Genomic DNA, 13906 nt, shown 5'->3' on the forward strand with positions numbered 1-13906 from the left:
AATATTTTATTTTCTAATTTTGAAGCTGCTTGAACTCACAGTCAACCACTCCCAATGCCACTATAAAATTAAGTACTGCTCTGCAAGTCTACATAGGTACCTGTGGCCTAGACTACACTGATATAAAGCAACATCAGGAATACACCAATAGCCATAATGTTAAAATACATTAAGAAGATTTCTCATGTTAAGAATATGTTAGCTGATCCCAGCTAATGCAGAGTGAAAATTTTCACCTAAAATATTTTTCAAGGGAAAAGTGCAGATCCTCTCACATTAATGCAGTTCAAGAATCTGTATTAAGTTCCCAGACTGCCTGCTTAAAAAAAGATTGAACACTATTTCTGACTTCAGTCAGAAAGAAAACATTTTGTTTAATTCAGTCCTCTTTTCTACTTCCAGATGGTTCACTAACTATTTTCAAAATATTTTCCAGGAACTCCCAAACTGAAAGCATTTTTTTAATTCAGTGTAAACTAAAGCCCCACTATCTGTTGGAGCAGGTCCAGAGGAGACCATGAAGATGATCAGGGGCCTGGAGCACCTCCACCATGTGGACAGGCTGAGAGAGTCGGGGTTTAGCCTGGAGAAGAGAAGGCTCTGGGGAGACCTTAAAGCAGCCTTCCTGTACTTAAAGGGGGCCTACAGGAAAGATGGGGAGAAATTCTTTAGTAGGGCCTGTTGTGATAGGACAAAGGGTGATGGTTTTAAACTAAAAGAGGGCACATTCTAACTAGATATAAGGAAGAAATTTTTTATTATGAGGTTGGTGAAACACGGGCACAAGTTGCCCAGAGAAGCTGTGGCTGCCCCCTCCCTGGCAGTGTTCAAGGCCAGGTTGGACGGGGCTTTGAGCAACCTGGTCTAGTGGAAGGTGTCCCTGGCCAAGGCAGAGGGGTTGGACTAGATGATCTTTAAAGGTCCCTTCCAACCCAAACCATTCTTTGATTCTATGATTCTATCTGCCTAGCTTTGCTCTGATGAGAAGTTATATTTGATACAATGTAAGTGAAAGATGTTATTAACATCTTTTCCAACATGAAACATTTTCCCAGCCTACATATGGAATAAGCATTCTTGCTGCATGGATTGAGTATTCACTTCTGGGGATCAGACTAGATGAGGATAGACAAGTGCTAGTATATGGTGCTGCACCTCCCATCCCAACAAACAGAACATCCAAATGCTTACTAAACACAGTGTCATTTTATTAATTGTAGTGAACTAAAGCAAAGCAACTGAGTTCATCCAAGAACAGGACCACTTGCAAAAAGTAAAAAAAAAGTTTATGCAAAAAGGAGCAATGAGCGTGAATGGAAAAGATCCTGTGATTCTTGAAGTCCTACTGGATGCCTGGGCAGGTCAGATTTGGGGTGAAGAAGCTGGGGAGGCAGGAATTTTTTGAAAGAGATTCCACAGAATCATTTAGGTTGGAAAAGACCTTTAAAATCATCGAGTCCAACCATAAACCTTCGTGATTCTCCCAGTGCGCACATACACACACAAGTCCCTCCTACAATTTCTCTATATTTAACCACCTGCACAGAGTTAACTGAGTGACATGCAAAACTGGTATCAAAGCCATATGAAGTAACATATGTACCCTAAGTTGAGTGTGCCAAATGAAGGTTTTTGCAAGTTATTTATGTCCAGTCCAACACAGAAACTATTTCACTATAATTTGTACACCAATATTTCCAAATCACCGTTGGGGCTGTCAAGCCACTCTCAATTTTTAATATAAATTGACCTGTTAAGCATTGGCCCAGCAGACAGCATCCCTTCGAAGGGAACAGGCAGGCACGTCCTTTGTTCAGATCCTCCAACTCCTGAACAACCAACACAGCTCATCACGTTACAAGGCAACAGCGAGCAGCAGCCCAGTGGCATAAGAATCCTAGAATCGTTTCAGTTGGAAAAGACCTTTAAGATCATCGAGTTCAACTCTTAACCTAACACTGCCAAGTCCACCACTGAACCGTGTCCTTAAGTGCCACATCTACTTGTCTTTTAAATACCTTCAGGGATGGCGAGTCCACCACTTCCCTGGGCAGCCTGTTCCAATGCTTGACAACCCTTTCAGTGTAGGAACTTTGCTAATATCCAGTCTAAACCTCCCCTGGCACAACTTGAGGCCATTTCCTCTCATCCTATCACTCGTTATTTAGGAGAAGAGACTGACACCCACCTCTCTACAATCTGCTTTCAGGGAGTTGTAGAGGGTGATAAGGTCTCCCCTGAACCTCCTTTTCTTCAGGCTAAACAACTCCAGTTCCTTCAGCCGCTCCTCATAAGACCTGTTCTCTAGACCCTTCACCAGCTTTGTTGCCCTTCTCTGGACTCCCTCCAGCACCTCAGTGTCTTTCTTATAGTGAAGGGACTGAACGCAGTATTTGAGGTGTGGCCTCACCAGTGCCAAGTACAGGGGGACAATCACTTCCCTAGCCCTGCTGGCCATGATGTTTCTGATATAAACCAGGATGCTACTGGCCTTCTCGGCCACCTGGGAACGCTGCTGGCTCACATTCAGGTGGCTGTCAACCAACCCCAATGTGCCTTTCAATTGCTCTTATCCCCAGAGACACTATTAGCACAAGTATTCCAAGTATCATTATTCCTGTTTTCCAAGCAGAGAACCAAAGCACCAAATAACTCAGACTAGTGCCAGAAGATATCTCAGACTCTTAATTCACACTTTTTTCCCAGGTCAATGACAGAGTACCTGCTGTCCCTAGGAAGAACACCTGCTAGTGACATATTTACAAACAGCTACTGTGTCTTTACCAAGTTAGGAGATGAATTGCTACGGAGTGTAAAAAGTCTTGCCCTACAGACATCATCATTTCTGTAGCTGGAGAGCCCAGAGAGGCTTGGGGATTTCGGAACAAACATATGCAAATGTATTTACTGATCAGAATTAGCTATGGTGAGCTCATGGCATAGAGAGAGAGCTGATAAATTTTAATGGAGGAAGGATGGAAAAATGCTGTGTTGAATATATGACAGCAATCCAGGGTGAAATAAGATTTTAAAAAGTCAAGAGAGATGAATAAGAATGACTCTGGATTAAATAAATCATAGCCATTCTAATAGCTAAAAAATAAAATAAAATCACATTGTGAGACAGTTTGGCTACCATCAAGTGCTCAATAACAGCATAAAAGTACATGGTATGAAATCTTACTAAATTACATGTTCTGAAAACACTCACACCATGTATATATCACTGGAGAATAAACAGGGTTATCTTTTCACTAGTGGTCCTCTCAGTACTACAGCTCACAAACATTTATGTCAGAAGTTTTTCTGACATGGGCAGTAGCTATTTGTGGTGCAAAATATACAAGCTCCTGAAGCTGAGTTTCCAGCTCCTGCAGAAGAGGAGCACAGGGGGCTTCTAAACCCTTGGAAATCCATCTTCACTAACTGCACCATTCAGGATAATCTTAGAAGTCTGCTTGTTATCCCCAGCTTCTTCAACTGTACACTCTGGAGGCTCTAGGTCATCGTATCTTCTCCGATAGACTACCCTTGACATTAGGGTTATCAGAAACATTTCCATGATGAGGAGCTGCTGGGTCATATCTGCCAAAAAAAAAAAAAAAAGGAGGAAATGACTATCAAACACAAAATGAATACCTGACATTAATTTTCATCTGTGCAGAAGAAATAAACTCTACCATCCTGTCCCTATAATGGAGTCTCTCTCACACTTGGCAATAAAATCAGTTACAGAATTACAGTAATGTCCATCAATAAGCATGTAATAAGTTATGCATCCAAAATGGAAGAGATTTAACAGTAATTATGCATGTTGATTTCTTTTCCTTTCATTTCTGATTCCAACTCTTCCCATTATCGAGTTTTTCTCCATGACTATGACAGCTATAAAACTTTTGTTACTGTTTTTTAAGTAAAAGCTGAGATTCTTCAAAAGCTGCATGACCCTGGAAAATCAGTATTTTGGGAAAACACCAGATATCACAGTTAGCAACACTGAACTGGCACCTTTATAAATAAATGAAGAGCATCGTTCCCAAAAGAACTTACATGCTCCTCTTGCTGAAGAGGAGAGTGGTGGAGCACATGGAATGATTCTTTGCATAGCCAAGATGTTGATAATAGCTGTCTGCAGGTGGTTCAGAATGAGAATAAACTGCAACAGAAAGAGAAAACTGATGCCTTAGCTACCAGAAAAAGGTTTATAGTTCATATAACAATTCTGTTTTCATAACAGACCCTCTTTTGTCTCATTCCTCCTTCCCTGCCCTCCCTCTCCTACCATCTACCAGCAGGCTGCCTGCCATTCTGCAGAATTCATCTTTAGGTCAGGATGATAGTGCTCTGAATGCAAGCATTAAACTAAACTTCTGTTTGAAAACTGTTTCTTCTCAGCCCTTCATTTGGGGGGGGGCAATATAAACAGACCTCCCAGCTGGGATTTTAAACAATACGGAGCTCTGAATAATAGGCAACAATGTTTTAAAAACTTCCTGTTAATCTTACCTATAAGCTATGTTCTCCTTTAGCAGAGGCAGGACTCAAAGAACATTTTTTCTGTTGACTCTTTTTGCCACAGCAGGGAGACGTGGTGGTCCCCAAGTTATACGAGACCGGCTTCTTTGCCAGAAGGGATAAGGGCTCTTCGCAGCTTGGGTTTAGCAAGAATCACTTATTCATCATATTACCTGCTATTCGCTGAGCTAGGCCTTTGCTGCCCTGGGGACATCCAAGTGTCTCTCTAGCTGCTGGTGTAACTGCCTGAGTATAAACCCTTGCATTAACAGTTTGCCATCCTAAACCTAATGCAGCTTTTCAGGTGTGACTATCCTTTTATTGCATTTGTAAGTGCTTGGTAATTTACTTAACAGAGACCTTAGTGCACCAGCCTTCCTATATGTCCTGTTCAGGAAGGATGCATATCCAAGGATTCTGCTGTGCTCTCTTTAGGGTGATACGGAAGAGGGTGGCCCTGTCCCTGGGCTTTTTCAGTCTAACCTATCTGGTTCTTCTCCTTACTATTTAATGATTCCCAGCCAATATTTTCATTATTATCTAACACTAAAGTGCAGAATGGCCAAGAAAAATATTGTCAAAACAGAACATTGTGACATGCTGAAACAGTTCAAACAACAGCCACCCATACAATGCTCCACATCCTTTCCTAGTTTTTATAAGTACACACCAGCATTTTAACATTGTGTTTCAGGATACTGCATTTACAAAGCTTCCTTCAAGCCCTGCAGAAGGTGCTGTTTTGATTTCAGTTGCCTAAAGATAAATGGATTTTATGCAGCTTTCGCATCTCCAGCACTCCTGAGAGACTAGAGGTAAATTGGCTCAAGCTGAAACTGAACAGCAGCCAAGGAGCATACTTCAAAGGGATGCAGCTTTAATCAGATAAAAATATGCCTTTGCAGTGTATTTAATGGGAAAAAAAAAATACTAGAACTTTTCAACAAAGGACCAACAGCCAGAAAGACAATGTTATATCAGCAGTTGAGATAAATTCCTATCAGAAATATTAAACTTCTCACCTGATAAAGAGCAAACTTTGGGATGATGTTCTTACAGGTGAGGAGAGTCCTAACTTGTTGAAACATGATTGCAACTGGCCACAGAGCAGTAATGGTGAGGACACCAACGAAGCAGCTAATCCATATTGCAGCTCCTTTGGGAGATAACTGAGAAGCAAATCAAACAAGCGTACGTATGAAACTTTCCAGTGCATTTTACTGTTTCCAGGAAGAAGTTGTGAACTGGATGATGCAGATGTTAAAATTCTTGTTTCTGTCTCCATGAAAGCTGATGGCAGCAGAAGTCACTGGGGTTTGCATGGGGAAACTGCCCAGTACCAACTGGAGTCTTAGCACAGCGCTCTCATCCAGCAGGCACACACTGTAAAGCTGTTCAGCCTGAGAAGGTAACAAGTGACACAATCCCTCAATCTGACCCCAGTAGCACCTGGGAATGCTCAGCAGCTCATGAGAGCATATTCAGTGTGACATCTGAGAGCCATCATTTATTTTATACTATGAAACAACAAGAAAAATGTGCTACTTTTAAGCTGAGTTATCCAAGAGGTACAAAACTATTAGCAGATATAGACTTCTCCATCATCTTGCAGTTTACCTGGTACAAAGCAGGAGTACAGTACTATCTTTTCTACTTTGTGCAGATAGAAAAATCACCATGATTTGCAGAAAAACACAGAATTAGGTTTCCTGTTTGCGTGCCAGTACATACACTTCTTTCTTAAGGCTGCACCTTACAAAATACAGGACAGGTACATCTCACAGGGCAACTTGCAGTCCTGCTATTCTACCATACAAGCTGAGAAACATATTGGAGCATAACTGATGACCAACCCACCCTGGGTTTCTTTCCAAGAGAAGCCAGGAAATGGAGAGTCTGGGGAAAGGCAGAAATTACATGCTTCAGGGTCTCAAAAGAATACAGTAAGGACTCTCTTGGAAGTGCTCCCAGATTTCACAGTTTAGTTGTAGGCTAAGATACTAACATCAGCCCTAAAACCTATGGATTTTTGTGGACATCTCTAATTGAAGTATTTACTTACACTGTAAAGGGTGTAATTGCCATTAGTCCAAAGCACTATTGATAAAAACATGAACACGGGTCGAAGGAAAGCAAACTGAAAGGTGCCCAGCTTCAGCCAAAAGAGTGTTCGCCTGGCCAAAAAAAAAAAAAAAAAAAATCACATAGGCCAAGATCTTATTAGCAACCTTAATAACATTTTTTGGATACTGTCAGCTGCAAAACTTTTCCACTCCTGTAGCATGTGGTGAAAATCTGGGGAGGAACAGCTTCAGGATTAGAAAATCTTTCCAAGAATTACCCAGTGTTTATTTAGTAGAGTTTCTAAAAAAATAGTACTTTTCCTGTTCTGCAGAAATGACATACTAACCAATGCTGGGCAAAATGTGATGTTTCTCTGCCCTGAAGCTAACCAGAGAGCCAGTAGCAGCATAACCGGTTTCTGAATAGTAATGCCACTCGCTCTTGCCTTGTTGCCTTACTATTTCAATTTTCTGATGAAATTTGGTAATCAGCCTTCCTGTTCAGACACTTCCTAGTCCTATGGTAGATCAAGAAAGGGAATCATACAGACCTAGGTGAAAGGACTGGTAGTTTTTCAATGCATCATGACTACTATCATGTAAACATCTGATTTTGTTCCTCTGTACTCTAAGAGAAGAAAGGAACTATCATTCACTTGGCAAACTGCACAAGGCTAACAGGACAGCTAAGGATTTCCTTACTTTTGTCAGTACAAACTGGGTCCAGAACTCAGCCCAGACACAGTAACCTGGCCAGCCAGCATCAAAGGCCACCAGGAAAGGGGCAGAGGCACTTTCTAACAGAGGGCATGAAAGCTGACTGACCTGAACTCTCCTTCAGCCTTCACAGGACAAGTTGTGGCTGCTATGGCTGGCTCACGTTTTAGTCTATTACTGTGTAGTACTTCCCCTACTGTCAATGTTTCTTCGCTGTAGCTCCCTGGGTCCTTGAGACTGCCATTGGAGATGCCCCAGCAGACAACAGGCTGCCATTTAGTATGCTACAGGATATAGCCACGAACCAGGAACAAGGAATTGCACAAATAATATAGCTAGTAACCACAGGATTATGAACAGCACAAACACATGTTTGCAACTGGCCAGCCACTTAGTGTGTGTGCCTTTTCAAAGATTTATTATTCCCAAAGGCTTTAAAGAATAGCATCACAAACAGTGCAGTCACTGCAATGCCACGAGTTGTTTCCCTTGTCAACGCAGGTCTACCTTTCTTCACCGTCAGACCTCTTCTGCCACATCTCTCCCTGTTGTACAGCTTGTTACTTTGCCTCATCTGCCTACTACACCCTGTCAGCTTTCCCAGAACTGCTCGATAGTATATGTTTTTTTTAAAGAATGAATCCCTACCTCCCTGTTTCCTCAAAAGATACCTACGGGAGGAATGTGAGACTGACCTTTCTCTGGTATAGCATGCTCATATTTTAGAAAGAACATGTACCTTGTAATGGGAAAAGGCTAGAAGTAAGAAGCAGTGACAATGTATGGGCTTCCCAGTGCTACAGACACCAGAGAAGGAGCTCTAAGTCCTCTGCAGAGAAAAAAGCTTTTTTTTTTTTTTTGACAGCTGTCCTTCCTCCCAGCAGTTGTAGACACTATCTAGCTCCTGAAAGGAGTTAATATTAGCTAATATCCTGCATAAGCTGTCACTGGACTCACCAACAGGAGGGCACAGTAGAGGATCCTCTCCCAAGCTCCTAGCTACTACAACCTATACAGAGGGTGACCGATACAGAAAAAAACCCAAATATACTGGTGACACATTAGATCTATAGCCCAGCTCTGTCCCATGGCATTTCTTCAGCTCTGACTGCTGAAATGAGCCTAAACCAATGCCAATGAAAATTAATAGGATTCATTTAGATCCCTATCAGTAGTTGCTGATTTCATGTCATTGTATTACATCCATTTTTAAAGATATATTTTTTGGTTCGTTTACTACCTATTCTTCTTGGTGCTCCCTCCATGTAAATAATTAGTGTTACTCTGTAACAATAAAATGACGGAAGCAAGAGTTTAAATTCTAAAACTGAATGAGGCAGTTTAAAGAAGAATTATTACAATAAAAAATAAGAATTTTTTCAAGTGCATCACAAACTGCTTTCACTTAACCAGACCACAACATTCCTAAGGTCCCTTTGACACCAGTGTCCAGGCCCTCATAGAAAAGTCTCTGTCTTGTACATTCAGTCCTTCAGCTTTTGCTCTTAGTGACAGAAACATTCTCATACTCTGTGCCAGTAGGAAACCCTGGGAAACACATGAGGCTTCCAGGCTTTGGAGTGGTGTGTAAATGACAGGGTGACACTAGACAGAGGAGGAGCCCCACAAGGCAGTGCTCAAAGGAGGCAGGATTTATGTTACAGTATATTGTCTCCTGCAGGTGCAGCTCTCCATCCACACCCCACTTCTCAAAAGTGCATTAATACTAAGTTTAGTAGAAGAAAATATTTGAGTTTTCCTCACCAGACAATGCCATTTCATTGAGATCAAAGCTTTTCAGGGATTAGATCTGGGTTTTTCTCTAAGAATTATTTTAATATGAAGTAGTTTTAAAGTAAAAATCAGAATAAACCAGTTCAATTTCATCAAAGTAAGACATTTTCTTTCAAGACTGCCTCAATTTGACAGTTCTGCTTGTGAAAAATACCCAATTTGGAGATATTTGTTCCCTTCTGGAATGAAAAGAAACTGAAATCTCAATTATTAGGTTTTCTAGCGTAGAAATTCCTCCTCCCACACACCACTGCTTACTATAGAAATGGTTTTTTGGAAGAGACTGGGATTAGTTGAGGAGATAAAACAGTGCTCAGCATTAGTATGAGTGGGAACACTGCACTGGGTTAAACTGCGAGAGCTCGTGTTCTCGACTCTTACGCAAAATTCTGTATTACAAAACCGAAATAAATTAGTGGTGGTATACAGCCCCAAAGTGATGGCACTGTTTAAAAGAAATGGCTTGAGACTGACTTTCGGGAAGCAAGGAGGCGCTTTGCTGTAAGCCTGGCCTTGCCAAGTTGGCTGAATTCCAGCACCCGTTTTCCAGCTCGGAAATCTTAAAGGGCAACTCACCTAGTGATGCGCACGCGAGGGAGGCAAAGGCAGCAGCAACAGCAGGGACCGGTGCTGATCTTGAAGCGACCATTTTCAAACCGCCTGAGGAGCAGCTTTTGACCTCCGCACTCTTTAATCATCATCATCAGGAACTTGTGGATAACTATGGCAAAAAATCTAGGAGAGGAAGAAAATGCTAGTTTGAACTTGCCTGTGTGTCTGTCGTATGCCTGTGCAGGCCAGTGCCACCTTCTGTCCAGGGTTTTTACATCTTGCACTTTGCAATCAACAAAAATTCTAGCACTAGCTGTGAAAAACCTTCTGCTTTCCATCACCTTGGAGGACCAGAATTGCCCTAACCTCAGCAAAAGAGGAATAAAGCGAGACACAGAGCAGCTGTAGAATTTCCCAAAGCCAAACTGGTGGCTGGTGGCGGAGACAGTATTAAAGCACAGGCTTTTCTGGCCCAAGTCATTATGGCCATATTTTTCCATCAGTTATCTTAGTCCTGTCTGGTCCAAACTTCTTAGAAACAGTCCTCTTCCTCCTCTTAAAAAAAACAAACCCAAAAACCCAACAACAAAAATGTCCAGGTTCATATATATATATATATAGCTATCATTGAATGTGTTGGCCCAGTCAGGGTGTGGCTCCTCTGCAGCCAAAGCTGATCCAAGCACTGACTGCTGCAATGCCACCTCTCCCTACATCAGCTGCACATTCCCGACCTTTCCCAGCAACTACAGATTGTGCAACCACCCTTTCCTCCCTGCCTCAAATTATTTTAGGGAACTGATTCACTGAAATGCAACCTCTCCAGATAAAAGAGGTCCTCTTCAGCTGCACTGCCTCCTTGAAGGAGCTTGCTGTGCAGCTGGAGACTGAGTGGTAGTGGATGCAAGTGAGTGGATGGGAACCTGCAGCTTGGGCAAGGGAGGAGCGAGGATTCAGTCTTGAAGTGCCATAGGACCAGATCTTTGGAAGTTTCTGGCAAGCTGCACTACCTGCACAAATTGCTTCATGCTAACAGTGTTCCCTGCTACTGTTTTCCCTCGTTCTTTACTCTACTCTTCTGGCAAACGCAGTGTGACGTGAGGTGAGGCTATTCATGCGAGTCTGATACCATCCTGCAGTGGGTTCCAAAATCATCCCCAAATCAACTATGGAGTACCCAAGGCCAGAGCATCCCCCCACCTGTCTCTGCCTACCAGGGCTGGGCCACCTCCTCCAGAAAGCGAAGATCACACTTCTCTCTTCTTCTCTGTGCATGTCAGAGCTGTCATGCTCGTACAGAAGCAGCTTTTATCAGAAGAACTGTGGAACATTTTTACACTGATATACTCATCGGAGGTTCACTTGCCACCATTAATAATAGACCTCCACGGCTCATCATTAGTAAAAGCACAGAGAAGGAGTCACAGGTCAGAATCTCATTCCACATGACACACAGAGAGAGGAAAGAAAGAGTACTGCTTCAAAGCTACTGTCAATCTGAGGGATCAATTACATGCGAGTCACAGATCTTTCATACTGAGGTTCCCACACTAGGGGACTGTAGTACTGTGGAACTGCTTCAGCATATTCCACCTCTCAGAAAAGAGCTGCCAAGAGATTTCAACTCAAACCAAAAATTACTAAATTGTTAAATTTACAAAATGACTGTGTTTACCAAGAGCAGCAGATGTTTAAAGGGAAGAAATTCAGGGTTTGGGGCAACATCTAGAAACAAGCAGAATACTCACATGGCTGCTGTGAAATCTGTAAACATTGTTGAGCGAGGAATCCACATGCCAATGCATGAAGTAGTAGCAATCACCTACAGAGAAAGGGAGGAGGGTTGTAAGAAGGGCAGAGATAAAGCAGGTTCATGTGGATTTTTGGGGAAACCCCATTTTCAACGTTCAATTTTATCTCTTTTCCATGGTAACTTACTGGAGCTGCAGCATTAATCCAAATTATGATTGATCTTTTGGAGGAGGGGATTTTCCTGTAGATGTAGACCGCTTCCTCTATAAACACAAGATTGGCAATTAGCGCCATCAGAGTCAAGATTGCAAAGAGAAGTCTTCCTGGTAGGTCAAGGCCTGAAGAGAGAGAGAAAAAAAGAGACAGTTCTGATTTATTTAATAAGCATTCCAAACATTTAATGTAAGGACACAATCTCTGAGGAGCTTCTTAGCCCTATTTCTGCAAAGACTTGCACTCATCCTTAGCTACATAGAGAGACCATTGCCTCCACAGGATGATTCAAATACTTAAGTTCATGGCCAGATGTTTCCACGATCCACAGAGAGCATATGGGAAGAATATGCCTGCATGTTCTCAAAGCATTATGCAAAAGTCTCCTTCAGAAAGGTGGAGTTCCAGGACAAATGTCCTTAGATGACGTAAATACGTAACAGAACATATATAAATACAGTAAATAAATATTCCGGGAACTTTTCCAGGCTGACTACAAGCAAAAATGTATTTACTCAGTATTAGTTCTTTGCTTCCATTGTATGTTCATAGGCACGTTTTGTGCATAACTTCCTCAGGCATGCAAACTTTTTAAGGGCTCGGTGGAAGTTTGTGGTGCACACAAGCAATGTAAAGATAAGCCCCTGATATATCTAGCCTGAGAAAAAACTTGATGCCTTCACCAAATTCCTTTTAACTTCTCCCTTAAAGCTGGATATGGATATCAACATCTACCCAGGGCTGATGGGGTTTATGCCTCCACTGACACTAGGTATGGATATCAACTTCTACCCGCGGCTGATGGTTGGGGTGTATTTGTCATGCTTAACTGAGGAGAAGTTCATGCTCATCCCTGGTTCTAACTCCCGCTGTGGCTGTGGCCCGCCTAAAGGCATACCGAGCAGCGCCTGCGAAGGTGAGCCTCGGCCCCAGCCTCTTTACCCTCACGGGCTCCACAACAGCGCCCGCTCCAGACTCTGCTGCGGGCGGGGCAGCCCCCGTCTCGGCGGGCATCTGCACACCTCGGACCCCGCCACGGGGGAGCCCCGGGCCAGGCGCGGGTCTGTGGCCGCTGCAGCGCTCGGTTCGGCCCCTACCGGGAGGCCCCCCCCGGCCCTCCCCGCCCGCCGCCGACTTCTCTCAGCCCCGCAGCGCTGGGGGCCGCGCTCTCCTCGCTCCCCTCCCCGAAGCCGGAGGCAGCTCGGCCCCCGGCCAGGCGGAGCTCGGGCCGGGACTGACGGCCGCCTGCTTCTGGCCGAAGGATTCCCTCGCCGGGGCGGGCAGGGGCAGGGGCAGCCGCCGCCGGTGGGCGCTGCGGGCGGCGCGGCCGTTAACGGCAGGCGGGGGGGCAGCGGGCGGCCCCCCTCTCCCTCACGCCTCGCCCCGGCCCGGCGCGGGCGGCCGCACTTACTCTGGAGAAGCTCCTGCGAGTAGGGCGGCTGGCGGGCGGCGCAGGACGGGTGGTGGGTCCCGTTGGCCTCGCCCTCCATGGCGGCGCGGCCGCCGCCGTGCCCGGGCAGAGCCGAGGGGCCGGTGCCCGCCGGCTGGTCCCTGGCGAGCGCGGGAGACGCGGTGCCCAGCCCGGGCCGCTCGGCGCCGCCGGGGGGCGGTTAATGATTAGCCCGGGGCCGGGGCCGGGCGGGCGGCGCGCAGGGCCCGGCCTCCGCGCTGCCTCCTGGCGCCCAGCGGCCCCGAACACCGGCGTGGGGCACAGCGCCGAGCCCGGGGGGGCGACGCGCCCCCCTCGCCCCCGCTCCATCCGCCAGCAGCCGTGTCCCGGCTGGTCCTGGCTCGGCCTCCGCGGAGGTGCAGCGAGCCCTCCCCGCCCCCTTCCTTCGCGGACCCCGGGTGTCGGTGCCCCGGGAGCCGGGTCTCGCACCGGAGGGCGGGCTGCGGCCGAGGGATGGGGGGAATCCGCCCAGGAGCGGGCTGGGCTGCCCAGCGCCGTGTCCGCCCTCACCCCAGCCCGGTCCGAGCAGCCCTGGGTTCTGCGCTCTCTGCAGGCGCCTGGGGAGGCAAAAAGTTACTTGGTCATTGCGCAGACATTCGAAGGACTTTCCACGGAGCCCTTCACCCAAGGCTTCCCCATAATCTTGGCTGCAATGTCTCGAAAAGCTGCTCCATCCGCACGGGCTGAAGGAGAGCACGTCGAGGGGAGGAATACACTGAGGGATTCTCCGCTTTCCCGCATGTTTCACCTGCTGGAAGGATCTTTTCTGCAGCTTGAGTCTTTTCAGGCTGTTTGCAGGAAAAGGGAATGAGTAATGAAGCGATGGAGTTTGGGGACCCACCGAGTTGTT

The 13906-nt window shown here is 45.4% G+C and overlaps 1 protein-coding gene across 1 annotated transcript; it reads right to left on the reverse strand.

Moving 5' to 3' along the window:
* Window positions 1-311: 311 nt before the first annotated feature.
* Window positions 312-13138, reverse strand: LOC141971999 (organic solute transporter subunit alpha-like). The gene is made up of 8 exons (XM_074929726.1): window positions 13018-13138; window positions 11580-11731; window positions 11390-11463; window positions 9666-9824; window positions 6578-6689; window positions 5538-5684; window positions 4051-4156; window positions 312-3585 (listed from the first exon to the last, which is right to left on the reverse strand). The coding sequence occupies exons 1-8, from the start codon at window positions 13094-13096 to the stop codon at window positions 3398-3400; spliced, it is 1017 nt and encodes a 338-aa protein (XP_074785827.1). The 5' UTR covers window positions 13097-13138; the 3' UTR covers window positions 312-3397.
* Window positions 13139-13906: the final 768 nt, after the last annotated feature.

Source organism: Athene noctua, chromosome 1 (assembly GCF_965140245.1).
Source record: "Athene noctua chromosome 1, bAthNoc1.hap1.1, whole genome shotgun sequence".
NCBI lineage: Eukaryota > Metazoa > Chordata > Aves > Strigiformes > Strigidae > Athene > Athene noctua.